The sequence below is a fragment of the Bos javanicus genome, chromosome 12 (assembly GCF_032452875.1).
Source record: "Bos javanicus breed banteng chromosome 12, ARS-OSU_banteng_1.0, whole genome shotgun sequence".
NCBI classification, from domain to species: Eukaryota; Metazoa; Chordata; class Mammalia; order Artiodactyla; family Bovidae; genus Bos; species Bos javanicus.
Window position 1 is genome coordinate 72727433 of NC_083879.1, and position 19440 is coordinate 72746872.

The following is a 19440-nucleotide window of genomic DNA, read 5'->3' on the forward strand; positions in this document are numbered from 1 at the left end:
CTGTGAGAATCTAAAGAAGTGTGTGAAGACCCTCCATAAATGGGAAAAGGACATGTATTAATTATAACTTGTTATTGGTGGCTGATTCCTATTTTCTCATCAAGCTAACAGTGGGACCCTGTTCACAGTGTTGAATCGCAACATGCAAAACGCATGACACAAGATACATAACTCTCCCTGACATCCACAGACACACAGGCACACACAGGTTTCTAGCTCACTCAAAGCTTAATGGGGTGCATTCAATGAAAGGCAGCAATTACTCTGTTATGATTATTTATAATTACTTTACCTTCTTTCTTTCTTTGGCTTAGAAATTAATACCATCTCTTGGTCTTGGTTTTCATTTAAAAAAACAACAACAAAAAATGAACTCTGTTCTCAGCCTCATGTGAGTGTGCACACACACACAAACACACAGAGTCACTTGGTATCTTTTCACTGTTGACAGTCCTTGAAAACTGTTTCACTTAGTTTTTATGCTTTGATTTTATGTTGTTCAAATGGTTTTCTTCTTAAAATAGCACCATGTTGTAACACAGCAATCTTAACCACATTCTTAAGAAACTAGCCCAAAGTCTGGTAGTAATACTTCAAGTGTGTTGTTGACTCTGAAAATTATTTATGAATAAGTCACCAGTGGGAAAAATATCTTCAAGTATTTGAAGTAAAATCAAGTCAAACTGATTTCTCATCTATGGTTTACTGACTAAAGGGGAAAAGCCTGAGTTGAACATATATTAGAGCTCCTCCAACTGACAGGAGGTGTTCTTATTCATGTTGGTTACCTCTAAGTTAAATTTAACCAATTTTCACTGAATGACAGACTCACAAACTAGAGGTAAACTAGGAAATGCTGATGCTGGCTTGCTGCCATCCATCTAGAAGTACATCCAGGGCTCTTCAGTAACGGAGGAAACTCAGCACTAGAAACACTACAGAGCAAACTGCTGAAATGATTAATGCTGGCTACACATGAAGCTCTGGCAGAGGAGGGCTGGACTCCAGAGTCAAACAACAAGAGGACCTGCCTTTCTTCACCGTTTTTCTTCCATTTAGAATTTCCCCTCCTCTCACAGCCTGTCAGTATCCTGCCCATGCTTCCAGACTCAGTCCACACACACTCTCCCATGGAACCATCCTGGACTCATCTCTTCCTGCTGGGTTCCTAAGGCCCTGTTTACATCTCTCATTTCTCTTGAAGGACCCGTCTTACTATGCTCCATCATTTGTATACGTGCACACAGCTTCTCTCAGCTCCTGCGGGGTAAGATCTGTGCACCAAGCTCTGTGTTGGACCCTGACACTGCTTATCTCTAATTCTTACAATGAGCTGCACAGTAAGTACTGGCCCCATTTCACAGATGAGGAAATTTAGACTAAGTGAGGTCACATCACTGGCCTGAGGACAGTCAGCTGTTAAACAGAAGAGCAGGAATCTGAACCAGCTCATGTCAGTTCATAGCCTTCTGCTCTTTCACATCAGGCTACCCAGGTGGTGACAGAAGAATATATTTGAAATGAAGACAACACTAAAGTAACTCAAGTCTTGAAGGTCTCTATATCTAGACCCAAAAGGATCAATGAGTTTATTATCCTATGACTGTCAAAGCAATCTGAAAAGAAAATATTCAAGTAAGTGATTTAAGTGGAAAAATATTAAACTTGAATTTATCAAAATTTGATAGCTTTAAATGTGAGTTGACTAAAAGTTTTCAAAAGCCTTCAAATGGTTAAAGATAACATGCAGGCAAATGTTTCATACTATATTGCTTATGTTATGGTAACAGCATATTGTTATTGTTGATTTATATAATGTACTGGAGACCTGGGTTTGATCTCTGGGTCAGGAAGATCCCCTGAAGAAGGGAATGGCAACCCACTCCAGTATTCTTGCCTGGAAAATTCCATGGACAGAGGAGCCTGGCAGTCTACAGTCCACGGGGTCACAAAGAGTTGGATACAATTGAGCAACTAACACACGTGTAGTGCACCTATAGAAATATCAACTCAAATAAAGGAAGTTAAATCCTCAGATACCTTCTTTCTTACATGTCACATTTTACAGATGTAATTTTACCAAAACCTGGCTGAGTTTATAATTAAGTATTAATTTATTTTCAAAATTATTCTAATACTTACAGAGTACTTGTTATGTCCATGGCAATCAGGTGTTTTAAAATCACAACCATATTTCATCCTCAAAACAACCTCATGAGGTTGATAGTATTATTGTTTCCATTTCACAGATAAAGAAAACAGCTTTGTAAGGATTAATCAGCCAAAAACCACACACCTTGCAACAGAGAAACTGAAACTCAACCCCTGAGCCTTTTGACTCTTGGACCTTGGAGTTGGTGTCACCAGCCTGAATCAATGATGCCAAGGTCATTACTTCATGTCTCCCTATTTTGTTACAGAAAAGTTTTCAGCTCAATGACTTTAAGCAATTACTTCAATTAGATCTAGTTTAACACATCTAGTTGTTAATATATGTAATATAAAAAATATTGCTTTTTCTGTTTTTTCCTCCAGGATTTGGGGTAGGTGGGGGCAGGGAGAACAGTAAGGAGAAATCTTTATTATAATTATATGGATGGATGCATGGATGGAGAGAAAAAGGTTAGAACAATAACAACAGCCACCATTTACTGAAACCCTGGCTTGTTCGCATTTCACAGGCATGGCCTACAGTAACTCCACCCCTCCCCCATTTAATAAGAAAGGAAACTGAGACAAACATCTGGATTTACAACCCAGGACTGTTTTTCTCCAAAGGCCAAGCCTTTTCTACCACACATAGACATCTCTGTATCTACAGGTCAGACTAACTCCAGGATGCCACTATTTCCTGTGCCTGCCTTATGTCCATCCATTGATACCTGGAATCCAAAAGGAGATAAGCAGATGCTCTCATAACTTACTAAGTGGTTCTTAGGTGTCGTAAAGACCTTGCTTGATTTCTTGCTAATTAGTCACAGATGACATTTCAGAGCTAGCTCCTAATCCTCTGACCCAATGTCCTCGTTTTACTGCAGAAACGTCAGAGGCACAGAAAGGTAGCAGGAAGTGTCCAAAGAGATAGCAGGCAAGTGACAAAATTGGGGCCAGGACTTGGCTCTCTGCTACTTCTCTGCACTGGGACTCTTTCCTGCCAAGGAAGGAATGGGCATAAGGGGCCTCGACTCTATGTTCTGACCACAAAGAGAACAGGAGAGCAGTCCGTGTTTATAAATGTCACATCACATACAGAAGAATCGCTGTGCAGCCCAGTCCTCTAGGGCCCCTTCCCACCAGAGTCTATGTTGCACACATGCCCTAGGGTGGGTAAAGCCCCAGAACACTGTCCATGTTACTGGTCCAATCACCCCATGAGGCTTCAGTAGAGCATTGGCCCCGGGATCTGAACTTGAGCTGTAAATGTAGAGATGAGGTGTCTCATCACTTCAAGCCTCAGTTTTACTACTTCTAAAATGAGGATGGGAACATCGAAGATAGTCATAAAGAATGCATAACTCAGAAACCTCTTTATGTGTGTGCATGCACACATGTGGGACACAGAAAAATAATTTGCATGTGGACTCCTGGTGTCTCAAATGGTAAAGAATCCGCCTGCAATGCAAGAGACCCAGGTTTGATCCTTGGTCGGGAAGATGCCCTGGAGAAGGGAACGGCAACCAATTCCAGTATTCTTGCCTGGAGAAACTGATGGGCAGAGGAGCCTGGTGGGCTACAGTCTGTGGGGTCGCAAAGAGTCAGACATGACTGAATGACAAAAACTTTCACTTTCTGTTTTGTCCACATCATCATAAAATGCTGCCTGATACAATTTATGACGCTCAAGCCATTGTTCAAGGGGAATTACTATTTCCTCAGAAAGTGGTTTGGAGCCTTCAATATCACACCTTTGAAAGTCCGTCCCTGTCTTTTCCTCACAGTACAAAAGAATAGTGGGATATCCAGACTGCACTGAACAGACCCTGGGGGTGGAGGTAGGGGGAGCCCTTTAATACTATTATTCACTGGTTTTTATAACCCAAGAGAGTAACATAGTATTTAATGTTATTTTCCTTTTTTTCCCTCTCTTTTTGCCAAACTGTATTCTCCTATCAGTTAAGTTTAGTTCTCATAATTTATTCACTAATTTCATTTAAATTCCAATGTACAGTTAAGCCTTTCACCTTGCCACTTTCTGTAAAACTCAATGCCATTTCTGAAAATAATCTCTCCCTTGGTGAAATGACACATCATTAAAAAGAAATTTCAAAGCATTCTGCTTTCCTTAAATAATAACTTACAAGTCAAAAATGAAGTGGTGAAAGAAACCCACAGACTCAAAGGGACCAAAGAGGCATCAGCCAAGTGCAGGGGGCAGACCTTATGTGGGTTCAAACAGTGGTGAAGGAGATTTCTCAGTGAGATCATCAACAACATGTAAACATAGACTCGGCTTCCCAGGTAGCACTAATGGTAAAGAATCCACCTGACAATGCAGGAGACACAGAGATGTGAGTTCAATATCTGGGTTGGGAAAGTCCCCTGGAAGAGGGCATGGTAACCAACTCCAGTATCTTTGCCTGAAGAATCTCATGGACAGAGGAGCCTGGTGGGCTGCAGTCCATGGGGTCACAAAGAGTTGGACACGACTAAAGTGACTTAGCACACACATATGTCACTCCTAGAGCACAATGTATGTGATGCTCTTGGAGTCATGCAGAGAAGGTGCCCAAGTGTGGAAGTGTGGGATGAAATGTTTCCAAATAAACTAATCTGAGGTCTAGAATCTGCTCCAGAATAATCTGGGGTGGGGGTGGAGCTGGCAGGGGGCAGGGGTAGAGATACAGCAAGACTGGCCACCAGCTGATTCTGGCTGAAGCTGGGAGTGGGTACCTGAAGGTTCATTACACTATGTTTTCTAATTTTGCAAATTTTGGTAACTTTCCATTTAAAAAGTTAAAAGGGAATGAAATTTAACAGAATGAAACAACCTTCCCCTCCAGAAAAGGTATTCTGTATCATTATCCCAGAAGGATTAAAACAGCAGCATATAGATATATGCCTGCTTATTTACTCATAAGATCAGCTTATAATATTAAGCAACATTCGAAAATCTTTCCATTTTTTAAAAATAAAAGAATTTAAACAAACCTTGAAATTTAAACCAATACTATCATTATTTGAAATCTGAGTATATGCAGCTCAAAAGTCATTACTTACCTCTTCCAAAGCACAAGCCCTAATTACTTCTTCATATCGCTGTTTTTCATATTTCTTCCCAAATAAAATGTTACTCCTCACAGTTCCTGAGAATATCCAGGGCTGCTGAGAAACATATGCAATCCTCCCGAGCACGCTGACCTTCCCCTGGCTCGGGGGCAGCTCCCCCAGCACAGCGCTTAACAGTGACGACTGCAACAGACGGGAACACACACACATGAACAGGGTACAGTTAGGACAGAACACGCCCTGTAACACAGTCCCCACCCTGGTGCTTGATCAAGGATATTAGAATGGGATAAATGACAGCTCTGGCAGTTGGGACAAGAAAAACTGAAAATAACACTAATGGTCAAAGAAAACAATGACTGATAGGGAATATTAATAGTATAAACAATTTACTCTGCCCAAGTATCCCCCAAATGAATTTCTACTCAGCAAAGACTAATTAAGAATGTTAACATCCTTCTCTAGCAAAGCAGCCGAACAAGATGTGTATTTTATGTATCTGATGCTTAATGCAGTTGCTTCTGCATCTGGCTATCCTTTACTTGACAAACACTTGTTCTTAAAAAGTTATGTGTGAATAGTGTATTCAAAGATGACTAATTGAAAGAACTCTAAAGTGAGTTTATCTGAAAAGCAAAAGTCCATCATAGAGGAAATGAGCACACTTTCATGTGTACATCCCACACTGATTTTTAAAAAATAATTTTATTTATTTATTTTTAGTTCTTTTATTTATTTTTTATGATGTATTGTTTTCTGCCATACAATCTTAATTTTATTTATTTTTTGTTGTGCTGGGTCTTCTTTGCAATATGCAGGCTTATAATTGGGGTGGCTTCCCTTATTGAAGGGCACAGGCTCTAGTAGGCAGGCTTCAGCAGTTGCGGCCCATGGGCTCAGCAGATGCAGCTCCCAGCCTCTAGAGCACAGGCCCAACAGTTACGGTGCTCAGGATTAATTGCTTCACAGCATGTGGGATCTTCCCAGACTAGGGATCAAACCTGTGTCTGCTGTATTGGCAGGTGGATTCTTTTACCACTGAGCCACCAGGGAGGCCCACATCCCACATTTAGGTTTCTGTATTTTGTTGTTTCAGACCAAGTGCATATGCACCTTTCCTTTCAATCTTCAACATCACAAAACATGGCATGTGTGTATGCACACCAACAGAGTGCTCACCACACTGGGCTAAAATAATTTGCCTACATATCTGTCTCGCTCTGGAACCTAGTAGCCTCTGAAAGGCAGAAATCTTGGGGTCTTGCTCACATCTGTGAGCTCCAGCACGTGGATACACATGCACTGATCGGATCAAGTCAAGTCATGTGAGGAAATGCTCAAAGCTTCCAGAAAGAGTCTTCACAACCTCCAGACTTCCTGGAGGGGCTCCTGTGACAAAAAGAAGTCCCCACTGTCTCTGTCCATCCCAAACAGCTGTCACATAGATAGTTTCCTGCACTGAGGCATCCAAATTCCTGACAATCGATTCCCAACTGAGCACTGTGAAACACAAAGAAGGAAAACACAGTGTGCATTTATCCTGATGTATTTAGCATGAAACCTTCTTGTAAAACTAATGTTCCATGAAACACACCTAGAGAAACACTGTTTTAGGTACACCCAAATCAGACTGAGGCACACTCAGCTCTGGGCTCCACTGTGAGAATTTAACAGGGCCTGTAGCATTGCATCAAGTTGCCAAAAGGCATCATAATTTACCTTTCCTATTCCCACAGGTCCAATCACAGCTAGCAATTCACCAGGTCTGACAGTAAATGAAAGGCCTTGTAGGGTTGGGCTTCCTGATTCCTGAAAATTAAAGTTAATAAAAATGTACCCATTTCAATAAAATGACACAAGTTGTTTTAGAAAGTGGAAAAGATAACAGTAGTCAACAAAATTGATATGCAAACATAACCCACATTTTTCCCTTTCCTATTTTAAGATACTATGTCCTGGAGGCCTCTTTGTCCAATCTTATCTCTTTAGGGGTTTGAGGCAGCTTTAGGTGACTTTAGGAAGGTTCCTTCTTTTACTAGATTTCCACACAGCTAGAAGAATGTTCAAACTACTGTACAATTGTGTTCAGTTTACATCTTAGCAAGGTAATGTTCAAAATCCTTCAAGCTAGGCTTCAACAGTACCTGAACTGAGAATTTCCAAATGTACAAGCTGGATTTAGAAAAGGCAGAGGAACCAAAGACCAAATTGCCAACATCTGTTGGATCATAGGAAAAGGAAGGCAATTTCATAACAACATCTACTTCTGCTTCACTGACTATGCTAACGGCTTTGACTGTGTGGATCACAACAAACTGTGAAATATTCTTAAGGAGATGGGAATACCACACCACTTTACCTGTCTTCTGAGAAACCTGTATGAAGTCAAGAAGCAACAGTTAGAAGCAGACATGGAACAATGGACTTACTCAAAATTGGGAAAGGAGTAAAAGAACCTCAGATATGCAGATGACACCACCCTTATGGCAGAAAGTGAAGAGGAACTAAAGAGCCCCTGGCAGAGGCTGGAAGAGGAGAGTGAAAAAAGCTGGCCTAAAACTCAACATTCAAAAAACAAAGATCATGGCATCTTGTCCCATCACTTCATGGCAAATAGAAGGGAAAAAAGTAGAAACAGTGACAGATTTTATTTTCTTGGGCTCCAAAATCACTGCAGATGGTGACTGCAGCCATGAAATTCAAAGATGCTTGCTCCTTGGAAGAAAAGCTATGACAAACCTAGAGAGCATATTAAAAAGCAGAGACATCACTTTGCCAACAATTGTCCATATAGTCAAAGTTATGGTTTTTCCAGTAGTCATGTATGGATGTAAGAGTTGGACCATAAAAAAGGATGAGCACTGAAAAATTGATGCTTTGGAACTGTAGTGCTGGAGAAGACTTTTGAGAGTCCCTTGAACTGCAAGGAGAGCAAACCCTGAATATTGATTGGAGGGACTGATGTTGAAGCTAAAACTCCAGTACTTTGGCCACCTGCTGCAAAGAACTGACTCAGTTGAAAAGACCTGATGCTGGGAAAGATTGAAGGCAGGAGGAGAAGGAAGCCACAGAGGATGAAATGGTTGGATGGCATCCCTGAGTCAACGAACATGAATTTGAGAAAATTCCAGAAGACAGTGAAGGACAGGGAAGGCTGGCATGACACAGTCCATGGGGTCACAAACAGTCGTAAATGACTTAGTGACTAAACAACAGTGGCAGCAGCACAACAACAAAACATGTGGAATGAAGAAATTAATTATGACATCATAGGTCAGAGTGATAAAGCCTCAATTTTATACATGTTACACGCATTTCTTGCCCTAACAAAACAGGGGTGACAACAAGAACAAAACAGAGCTATGCTGTTTGTTGCATGTACAATCCAATTCGAGGGAAAAGGACAAAAATCACATCATTTCAGTCACAAGTCAGATTACTGCACAATCTGTTAAGTTCCAAGGTAGAGAGACTTAAGGGTGCATGCAGCTTTATGTATACTGTTGAGAAAATTCTCAATAAGCTAGTATGTAAAACAAGAGTGCTTATGCATGATTAGTAAAATGCCTAAAAGATTAAAAACACAAGGACTAGATTAAAAGGTCTGGAAAACCTTCTACATGAAAAGTTTCTCTGGAAATAACTAAACCTATTATGGAACAGTCACCTCTAAAGCAACAACAGTTACTTTAAATCGTCAAAAAACTAGCCCCATATTTTCTAAGAATTACAAAAACTAGCAAGAAGAAGCTAGATTTTAATATGTGAGAAACATTTATTTAAGCATATCTACTTCTTTATTCTTATCTGACACCTAGGGTTCCTATTTTACTACTTTATATTTGGTTATGAAAACCAAACAATGATCCACACACAGATAATGACCCACGCCAGCTCCTGTCCCAGCCCCTACAGTCTGTCAGGGCCAGAGGAGTCCATGCCCTGTTCAGGCTTCAGGGTTGGGCACTGCTCTGCCATGACCAGAAGAGGGAAACACTTGACAGCCTAGGGGTTCTGGGGATCTGCCTCCCCCTTATTAGGGTTCAGGGGATAATGATTTAACAGGGCTCAGAGGATAATGATTCAGCAAGGATCATCAGCTGAGTCCCCACTCTGTGCCAAACACAGTTCAAAACACCTGCCTCATGAATCTGAAAGCTCCCATAGGCTACTTATTTTAAAAGTCAAAGATGGTACTCTGGGACAACCCAGAGGGATGGGGTTGGGAGGGGGGTTTAGGATGGGGGGACACATGTACACCCGTGGCTGATTCATGTCGATATTTGACAAAAACCACCACAATATTGTAAAGTAATTAGCCTGTAAATAAAATAAATTAATTTAAAGAAATTTTTACAAGTATAACTAACAATATTCCATAAGACTTAATATTGCACTGTAAATTGTTTCTTTACCTTATAAAGACAGTGTTTAATCATTTCGATATTTGGCAAAACTAATACAATATTGTAAAGTTTAAAAATAAAATAAAATAAAATAAAAAAATAAAAGTAAGAATTTAAGAATCAGAATTAAATAAATTTGGATGGGTTTACATTTCAGCTCTACAAACAAACAAAAAAAGACTAAGACAAAGTCCCACCATTTCATGAATGAGACCTGAGTCCCTGAGACCTTCCCCCACCAGCCCACCTGGCTCTTTAGGGAAGCAGGCTCATGTCTGTCTCCTGCCTCCCCACCCAGTAGGGGCTTCATTCAGACTCAGCTTCTCTTCAAAACTCCCAATGTATTTTCCCCTCCCCATCCCAAAGTCTCTCTCTCTCTCTCTCTGCCCCCCTCTCCCTCACCCATGACCTAACTTGACAGCCCCTAATTACTAATGACCCCAGGAAGGGACACATTCCTTTCATAGGAAAGACCAGGATGACAGAATAGGCTGTTCAGTACTCTAATGCAAATTGCACAGATGTATCAGAACGTGCTATTAATTTCTTTGAAAAAAGAACAAAACAGTTCATTTTAAAATGCTGCAGTTTCATACAAGAGAAATTTAGTAACGTTAGCATTCACATCAGTTCAGTTCAGTCGCTCAGTCATGTCCAACTCTTTGCGAACCCATGAATCACAGCACGCAGGCCTCCCTGTCCATCACCAACTCCAAGAGTTTAACCAAATTTATGTCCATTGAGTCAGTGATGCCATCCAGCCATCTCATCCTCTGTCATCCCCTTCTCCTCCTCCCCCCATTCAAGAAAATTAGAAATACCAAGGGAACATTTCATGCAAAGATGGGCTCGATAAAGCAGAGAAATGGTATGGACCTAACAGAAGCAGAAGATATTAAGAAGAGGTGGCAAGAATACACAGAAGAACTGTACAAAAAAAATCATCACCCAGATAATCACGATGGGGTGATCACTGACCTAGAGCCAGACATCCTGGAATGTGAAGTCAAGTGGGCCTTAGAAAGCATCACTACGAACAAAGCTAGTGGAGGTTCTGGAATTCCAGTTGAGCTATTTCAAATCCTGAAAGATGACACTGTGAAAGTGCTTCACTCAATAGGCCAGCAAATCGGAAAACTCAGCAGTGGCCACAGGACTGGAAAAGGTCAGTTTTTATTCCAGTCCCAAAGAAAGGCAATGACAAAGAATGCTCAAACTACCAATTGCACTCATCTTACACGCTAGTATAGTAATGCTCAAAATTCTCCAAGCCAGGCTTCAGCAATACGTGAACTGTGAACTTCCAGATGTTCAAGCTGGTTTTAGAAAAAGCAGAGGAACCAGAGATCAAATTGCCAATATCCTCTGGATCATCGAAAAAGCAGGAGTTCCAGAAAAACATCTATTTCTGCTTTATTGACTATGCCAAAGCCTTTGACTGTGTGGATCACAATAAACTGTAGAAAATTCTGAAAGGGATGGGAATACCAGACCACCTGACTTGCCTCTTGAGAAACCTATATGCAGGTCAGGAAGCAACAGTTAGAACTGGAGAAGGAACAACAGACTAGTTCAAAATAGGAAAAGGAGTACGTCAAGGCTGTATATTGTCACCCTGCTTATTTAACTTCTATGCAGAGTACATCATGAGAAACGCTGGACTGGAAGAAACACAAGCTGGAATCAAGTTTGCCAGGAGAAATATAAACCTCAGATATGCAGATGACACCACCCTTATGGTAGAAAGTGAAGAGGAACTAAAACGCCTCTTGATGAAAGTGAAAGAAGAGAGTGAAAATGTTGGCTTAAAGCTAAACATTCAGAAAACTAAGATCATGGTATCCGGTCCCATCACTTCATGGGAAATACATGGGGAAACAGTGGAAACAGTGTCAGACTTTATTTTTTTGGGCTCCAACATCACTGCAGATGGTGACTGCAGCCGTGAAATTAAAAGACGCTTACTCCTTGGAAGGAAAGTTATGACCAACCTAGATAGCATATTCAAAAGCAGAGACATTACTTTGCCAACAAAGGTCTGTCTAGTCAAGGCTATGGGTTTTTCCAGTAGTCATGTATGGATGTGAGAGTTGGACTGTGAAGAAAGCTGAGTGCCGAAGAATTAGTGCTTTTGAACTGTGGTGTTGGAGGAGACTCTTGAGTGTCTCTTGGACTGCAAGAAGATCCGACCAGTCCATCCTAAAGGAGATCAGTCCTGAGTGTTCATTGCAAGGACTGATGTTGAAGCTGAAACTCCAATACTTTGGCCACTCATGTGAAGCATTCACATAGGGACCCTTATAATGAAATTTTAATGGTGTCTTCCATCTATGCTTCAAGTGTATTATGATAAAAAATACCAAGCAGGAGTTAAATCTACTATATTAAGGTAGGAAAAGCTGTCAGGGTAGGTAAGGAACCCTGTGTGACTGTCCATGTACAAAAGATACCGGGATGTGATCTTATGTATTTGGGAACATATTACTGTTTTGATGGTGGGTATTGGAAAATCACCAGTTCTCCCTGTCAGCTTGCCACATAGTACAGTCCTTCAACTGAGAATCACTAGTGCTGACAATGCCCACATGCTATCTCCTCCTGTCTCCAGCAGCCACCAAAGTAGCCAGAACCATCCAGAAGCTCAAGATGGGGAAGCCCCACACTACACCACAGCAAAGATCTACATCATGGCCTCACTCAGTGTATAGTAAGAACATCATGGCAAAAAATGTACGCTGATTCCTCAAAGCCTCTGATCTATAATGAGTAGTTATGTATTTGTTAGTTAACTCATTCAATACTGCAGTATTTTGTCTGTCTAATCCTTCAAATTCTAATTTATGTACTTTATAATCATAAATAACTCCAAAATATATTGCCAAGTTTAAAAAGAGTTAAACCATTGATGCCCAAAATATTAGATTTTGGTTTTCAAGAAAAGATGTATTTATGCTCTTTTTCTTTTGTTTAAGCACAGGAATTACATTTAATATTCTGTAATAAAACATAAAGAAAAATAACCTAAAATTTTTTAAAAAGAATTTATGTACCTTCAGTTCAACATGTGCTAATACTTTGAAAGCTGTTTTGAAAATGAGATAAAGAGCAACATGTCAAATGCCTCAGGCTGATTTTATACTTAACTGCCATTCAGTGCAAACCTTATTCCTGATTCTGAGAATTTTCATAACATATTTTCAATAAATGGGCAAGTCACATAATATATGTAAAATCTCAAAATTCTCTAATAAATCTATGTCACAGTTGTCTTTGAGCAGTCACAGTTTTGGAATGAGTTTCTTACCTTTTCCCAAAAAGCTGTAAAGTCTTGAACATCCACTATCATTTCACCATCTGATGGCAGCTGAGGGTAGCACTGTGATATCTCATCAAGTAACAGAAAGTTCTACAGAAAAAGGAAAAACATAGATTGTTTATACTGCAAGAACAAAGCATAAGCAAAAAGTTGTTTCCTTGGAATTTGCAATAAAAAGTTTTATGTTGCCTAGCATTTATTTTAACTACCATTTATATCTACTTATCATTTACAACTGTATTATATTAAGTCTTGTTTCACCTGAGAAATATTAAATAATATATGGCATGCAATATACTATTATTACAATATATTATACATATAAGTATATAAAATAGTATAGTGATATATAATATGTTGTTCAGTCATCCAGTCATGTTCAACTCTTTGCGACCCCATGGGCTGCAGCATGCCAGGCTTCCCTGGCCCTCACCATCTTCTGAAGTTTGTCCAAATTCATGTCCATCACATCAGTGATGCCATCCACCCATCTCATCCTCTGAGACACTCTTATCCTTCTGCCTTCAATCTTTCCCAGCCTTAGGGACTTTTCCAATGAGTAGGCTGTCTGCCTCAGGTGACCAAACTCCTGGAGCTTCAGCATCAGTCCTTACAATAAGTATTCAGGGTTGATTTCCTTTAAGATTGACTGGTTTGACCTCCTTGCTATCCAAGACTCTCAGGAGTCTTCTCTAGTACCACAGTATATATACATAAAGACTATACTCTCTGCTTTCCCCCTCATGTGTGTCAAATCCATATCACTGCTTGTCAACAGCTATCATTTAAGTCATCACTCTAAAGTTTCTATGCCTTAAAAAAATACTTCACGAGCATCTTTTCACAATCACTGTTCTATTCTCCTTAGTCAGTGTCCTCTCTCCTCCACAGCAGGAATGGTCGCACCTCTCACTTGTTATTTTCTACACCACTTAGCAGCTAGTTGATGAAATTTAGCTGAATAAAACAAAGCCCAATGAACCACTACAAAGCTGACAGACACATAAAAGAAAAGTCCTTCTTGCTTTGCAAATGTTAGACATAATTCAGTGAGAAAAACTAGAGTGGTAGAGAAATTGAACAAACAACTTAGACCACTCCCACTCCCCAAGGTCCCCAAAAACTATAAGGGGAGAGACTTAAGAGAGACTGCTGGCTGTCCTCAAAATCTGCTCTCTTTCTTCTGAGGTAACAAACCCCAGATTTTAGCCAACACGTGGCAGCCTGGAAGGAGGTCCTCTGTTTCTAGACTCCTGAGCAGATAGGAGCAGCCACGTGACTAAATCCAGGTCAGTGGAGAGTGACAGCAACCAGGACCTTCCTCCACCCCACAGTCTGGGTCTTGGAGGCTGCCAGCAGGGTCAAAGTCACATCCAGTGGAGTAACATAATAAGAGAGGTAGAGTCTGGGTCCCAACACCACAAAGGTTCACATTAGCCATGGGACTTATATACTGAAGCCCTAACCCCTGTTACCTCTAAACATGACATTATTTGGAAATAGGGTTGCTGTGGATGTAATCAATTAAGGTGAGACTAGAGTGGAGTAGGAGGGGCCCTGAATCCAATATGACTGCTGCCCTTGTGAGAGATGCAGAGACAGATATACACCCAAAAAACAGTTACCTGATGAGGGAGACAGAGGCTGGGGTGACGGCTTTCAAGCCAAGGAACACCAGGGTTTGCCTGCAACCACTCAGAGCTAGCAGAGGCAAGAAAGGATGCTCCCTTATCGGATTCAGAGGGATCCTGACCCTGCTAACACCTTGATTTCAGACTTCTAGCCTCCAGGACTGGGAAACAAAACATTCCTTTGGTTTTAAGCCACATGTTTTGTGGTACTTTGTATCCGCAGCCCCAGGAAATCCATACAGAGCCTCACAAGGATTCTTGCATGAGAGAAAAACAAATGACCCCTGTAAGCAGCTTTAGCATGGGTACCTCTGGGACCAACAGGTAAACCAAATCCTAACCCATATGGGGAAAAACTGAAACAAGCATGTGAGGATGTTTGAGAAAGAAAACAACACACAAATAATAATCTTCCATGCTAAACATGGTAAACACCATTCAAGTCCTTGACACACCCCTCTATCATGCCCCAAAGTCATAAATGTGATTGCAAACTTCTACTTCAAAAGAAGAACTGGTAAAAACTGAAAAGGAAAACAGTTGTGCAGGGAAAAAAACAAAAAAACAGGATCCTTGCATTTCTCTTTAAGACCAGCTTGTGGGAGACGTGATTCATTCGTTCTGTCCTCCTCTCATCCAAGTTCACTGAAAACCTAACACCAGGCACAGCAACTCCTATCGACTCTGAACCCGTGTCCAGCAGGAGGCAGGATGAATGGACAGCGGTCTGAGGACTCCTATTCAGACTCCCAACCACCACAGCCTGAGTTTTCTCCCCACACCACCTCTTCCATTGTCATTCAGGTACCAGCTCTCGCCTGTTCTGACACAGCTTATCTCTCTGCCAATTCTCTTTTTCTCTTGAAACAACACAATTTCAGAATATCACTTGCTATTAGTTGTTGCAAATACTGATACATCTTTTTGTTTTTGAATGGTTCCTTCATCAGCCTTCCCCAATATCACCAAACCAACTCCAGAAGCACTCCCTCCTAACCTCTTTACAGCACCTCTGAGAGTGTCCACCACACTAAACAGCCTCTAGGAGCCATCAGCACCTAAGTGCACACTCTCTAAGTGGTCTCTGCCTGGACACCCAGAGTACTAATCCCACTCACCCTTCCAGGCCATCTCAAATGCTAATCCTCCAGGGAACCAGGTCAGGACATTCCAGATCGGCACCACCTTCCCTACCTTTGAATCCCCAGAGAAATAGTATGTCACAAAGAGAGGAGACACTCCATCATTCAAGCACTTTCATATTACAACTCCAACTAAGACTTGTACAGAGTCTGCCCATTGTGGGTATGAGGTAAGAAAAGGAACAGATTGTAGGGCTAGTTCAAATCAGTCCAACCATTAATCTCAGATATGCCAATGACACCACACTTATGGCAGAAAGCGAAAAACGAAAGAGCCTCTTGATGAAAGTGAAAGAGAAGAGTGAAAAGTTTGCTTTAAACAACATTCAGAAAACTAAGAACATGGCATCTGGTCCCATCACTTCATGGAAAATAGATGGGAAAACAGTGGAAACAGTGACAGACCTTATTTTTGGGGGCTCCAAAATCACTGCAGATGGTGACTGCAGCCATGAAATTAAAAGACACTTGCTCCTTTGAAGAAAAGCTATGACCAACCTAGACAGCATATTCAAAAGCAGAGACATTACTTTGCCAACAAAGGTCCATCTAGTCAAAGTTATGGTTTTTCCAGTAGTTATGTATGGATATGAGAGTTGAACTATAAAGAAAGCTGAGCACCTAAGATTTGATGCTTTTGAACTGTGGTGTTGGAGAAGACTCTTGAGAGACCCTTGGACTGCAAGGAGATCCAACCAGTCCATCCTAAAAGAAATCAGTCCTGAATATTCACTGGAAAGACTGATGTTGAAGCTGAAACTCTAATACTTTGACTACCTGATGCGAAGAACTGACTCATTTGAAAAGACCCTGATTCTGGGAAAGATTGAAGGCAGGAAGAGAAGGGGATAACAGAAGATGACATGGTTGGATGGCATCACCAACTCAATGGACATGAGTTTGAGTAACCTGGGAGTTGGTGATGGACAGGGAGGCCTGGTGTGCTGCAGTCCATGGGGTCGCAAAGAGTCGGACACGACTGAACTGAACTAATTGATGACAAGGCTACAACCTTACATAGTCTGAGCTAATACAGCTGGAACAACATTGTGAGACAGGCTGGGACCTGGGATCCTTTAGTGGAACACTTGCACCTGCACAAACGTCTCCTCCAGCAACAGAATACAAAGGAACTCTAAGGGACTAAAACTAACTGCACAGATGCATAAGCCAACTGCCATTTCTGAGATGCTGAGAGGAAAGGCAGGGCACTGCATATGATCTTTACACACAGTGCCTACTAGGAGGTGGGCAGACCATCTAAGCCACCTCTGTGATCCACCCCCACTCTCACTCCTTTCAAGGAATCAGTCTACTGTTCTCAGAGTGAACAAAGGCACCTGTTACTTGTTTTTCACTCCCTTGTGCTGCAGCATGAGCTTCAGTAAAGCCTTGCTTGAATTTCTCTTCTGGCCCCTTATCAATTTATATTGATTAAAAAGTTCAGGGTCCCCAGTCAGTAATGTATATTATATATGTATGTTAAATGTACAGTTATGCATATATGTTATAAATCTTGTCTAGACAGAATCAAATTCCAATTTTAAATTCCAATTAAATGTACTACCAAGACATAACAAATTCAATATTCAGTTTGTGCATGTTAGAATAGAAATTCCCACTTTCAAAAAAAAAAAAAAAAGAAAGAAAAGAAAAATCATGCCCTAAGTGAGGAAGTAAATTCATCGAGCATTTGTCCACAAATCACAGGTCTGAGGGGGAAGACATCACAGTCTTCCAGGGGTTAAATGAGACTCCACTCAACACCTGATCAGCTTGTAATGGTACCAGAAGTGCTGACTGCATTTTTCTCCAAGAGTCAGGCTGATGAAAAAGCTGAAACTAAATGACCCTTAGAGCCATGAAGTGCAGACCCAGAACAAGTCACACAGGAAGGTATCAACATCAGAACAGCAGTGAAAAAGATTGACATCTGAGTGGCTGGTAATGGAAACCTAAGTAGCTTTGTGAACAATATAACCTCAGAGAAACATTTTACTGGATGCAAAAGTCACTGAAAACTTCTAGTGCTTTGAAGTTAACATAAGATCTTTTCTAATTCTGTTAGTTGTTCAATTCCAAGATCATTGTTCTCTTTCCTTGCTAAGAGAAAAATAAAGGGAATTCTTAGGCATATAAGATCGTAATAAATCCTTATTTTCTGTACAGGGAAGAAAGGAAATTGCTTGGAGCTGGTACACTGGGATGACCCAGAGGGAGAGTATGGGGAGGGAGGAGGGTTCAGGGTGGGGAGCATGGGTATACCTGTGGCAGATTCATTTTGATGTTTGGCAAAACTAATACAATATTATAAAGTTTAAAAATAAAATTAAAAAAAAAAAAAAGGAAAACCATAAAAAAAAAAAAAAAAAGAAAAGCATGGGTTAACAACAAGACACAACACTATGAAGCCACATGTAGATCTGCCCTGAGGGTATAAACAATCATCCCTCCAAGGTAGGCAGAGGTGGAAAGTTTTCTTCCAAGGGATCCCAGACATGATCTGAGTGAAAATCCTGGGAGATGATCATCCTCGGAGATGATCATCGTGACAGAAACACAAGTCTACTGAGTTCCAGGCTGCAGGAGGCAGTAGGGCAGCAGGGCTCAACACTACACTGTGTTCTAAACTCTACGTGCCCACCACACCTCCAAACTACCTATGGTTAAACCTTGTCCAGTTCTGACGACATGGTCAGTAAACTCAGCTGACTTTTTCTTCTACTCGTGTTGCCCTTTTCACCTTCTAACTGGGCATGAACACATCTAAGTGAGACACAAAGTTGAGGAAAAAAGTGAACATCCAATCTGTTGATTATATTCAATATCTACTACCTGTTTTAGTAAGAAAGGAGACTTAATCAGGCCAATGGGTGGTCAGTGAGGTGGGTCTTATAACAAATACCAGGTATTTGAAAAGCCTCTCAGAATTCAAAATCAAGTTCAGACTCTTCTCCTCCCCAAATCTAGTCTTCTTTTATCATTCTATATTTCAATGAATCCAGAGATTTTGCAGCCCCCAAAACCCAAAGCAGCCTGAGATCTACTTCTCCCCTTCCACTTCCATACCGAACTAAAGACTTGCCTTGCTGCTGCTGCTGCTAAGCGGCTCAGTCGTGTCCGACCCCATAGATGGAAGCCCACCAGGCTCCCCGTCCCTGGGATTCTCCAGGCAAGAACACTGGAGTGGGTTGCCATTTCCTTCTCCAATGCATTAAAGTGAAAAGTGAAAGTGAAGTCGCTCAGTTGTGTCTGACTCCTAGCGACCCCATGGACTGCAGCCTACCAGGCCCCTCCATCCATGGGATTTGCCAGGCAAGAGTACTAGAGTGGGTTGCCATTGCCTTCTCCAGACTTGCCTTGAGTAGCTCTCAAATCTGACCAAGTCTCTATTTCACCCTAAATCAAACCACATCTTCCTGTCCCTGGACCATATATTGCATTAGGCTCCTGATGCATCTCCCCTGCCTCTGCTCTGGATCTCCACCTTACCACACTGCCACATTCCCCAGGTTGCAGCCAGGCTGAGCTCTGAAATGATAAAAACCTTCATGTTTCCTATAGGGTCTTATACAGTCTCCTTCTCAGGTCTTCAGCACTTTCTACTCTGCAGCCTTAGACATTTTTGATTTCCCAAAAGTATGGATCCCTCTCTTGTGCACTAAAAGTCTGTGTCACATCATCATCCCCAGGAAACCACAAAGCATCAGTGTCCCATC

General features: G+C 41.2%; 1 protein-coding gene across 2 annotated transcripts in view; it reads right to left on the minus strand.

Moving 5' to 3' along the window:
* The window catches only part of LOC133258049 (ATP-binding cassette sub-family C member 4-like), a 656993-nt gene that overhangs the window by 107759 nt on the left and 529794 nt on the right, over positions 1-19440 (minus strand). The window contains exons 9-11 of one of the 2 annotated variants that reach the window (XM_061434382.1): positions 12937-13038; positions 6946-7035; positions 5218-5409 (exon numbers count right to left, since the gene is read on the minus strand). The exons of the other annotated variant lie outside the window; for it this stretch is intronic. Of the exons in view, the coding sequence (XP_061290366.1) occupies positions 5218-5409; positions 6946-7035; positions 12937-13038 (384 nt within the window). The remainder of the gene's footprint in view (positions 1-5217; positions 5410-6945; positions 7036-12936; positions 13039-19440) is intronic. 2 annotated transcript variants of the gene reach the window in all.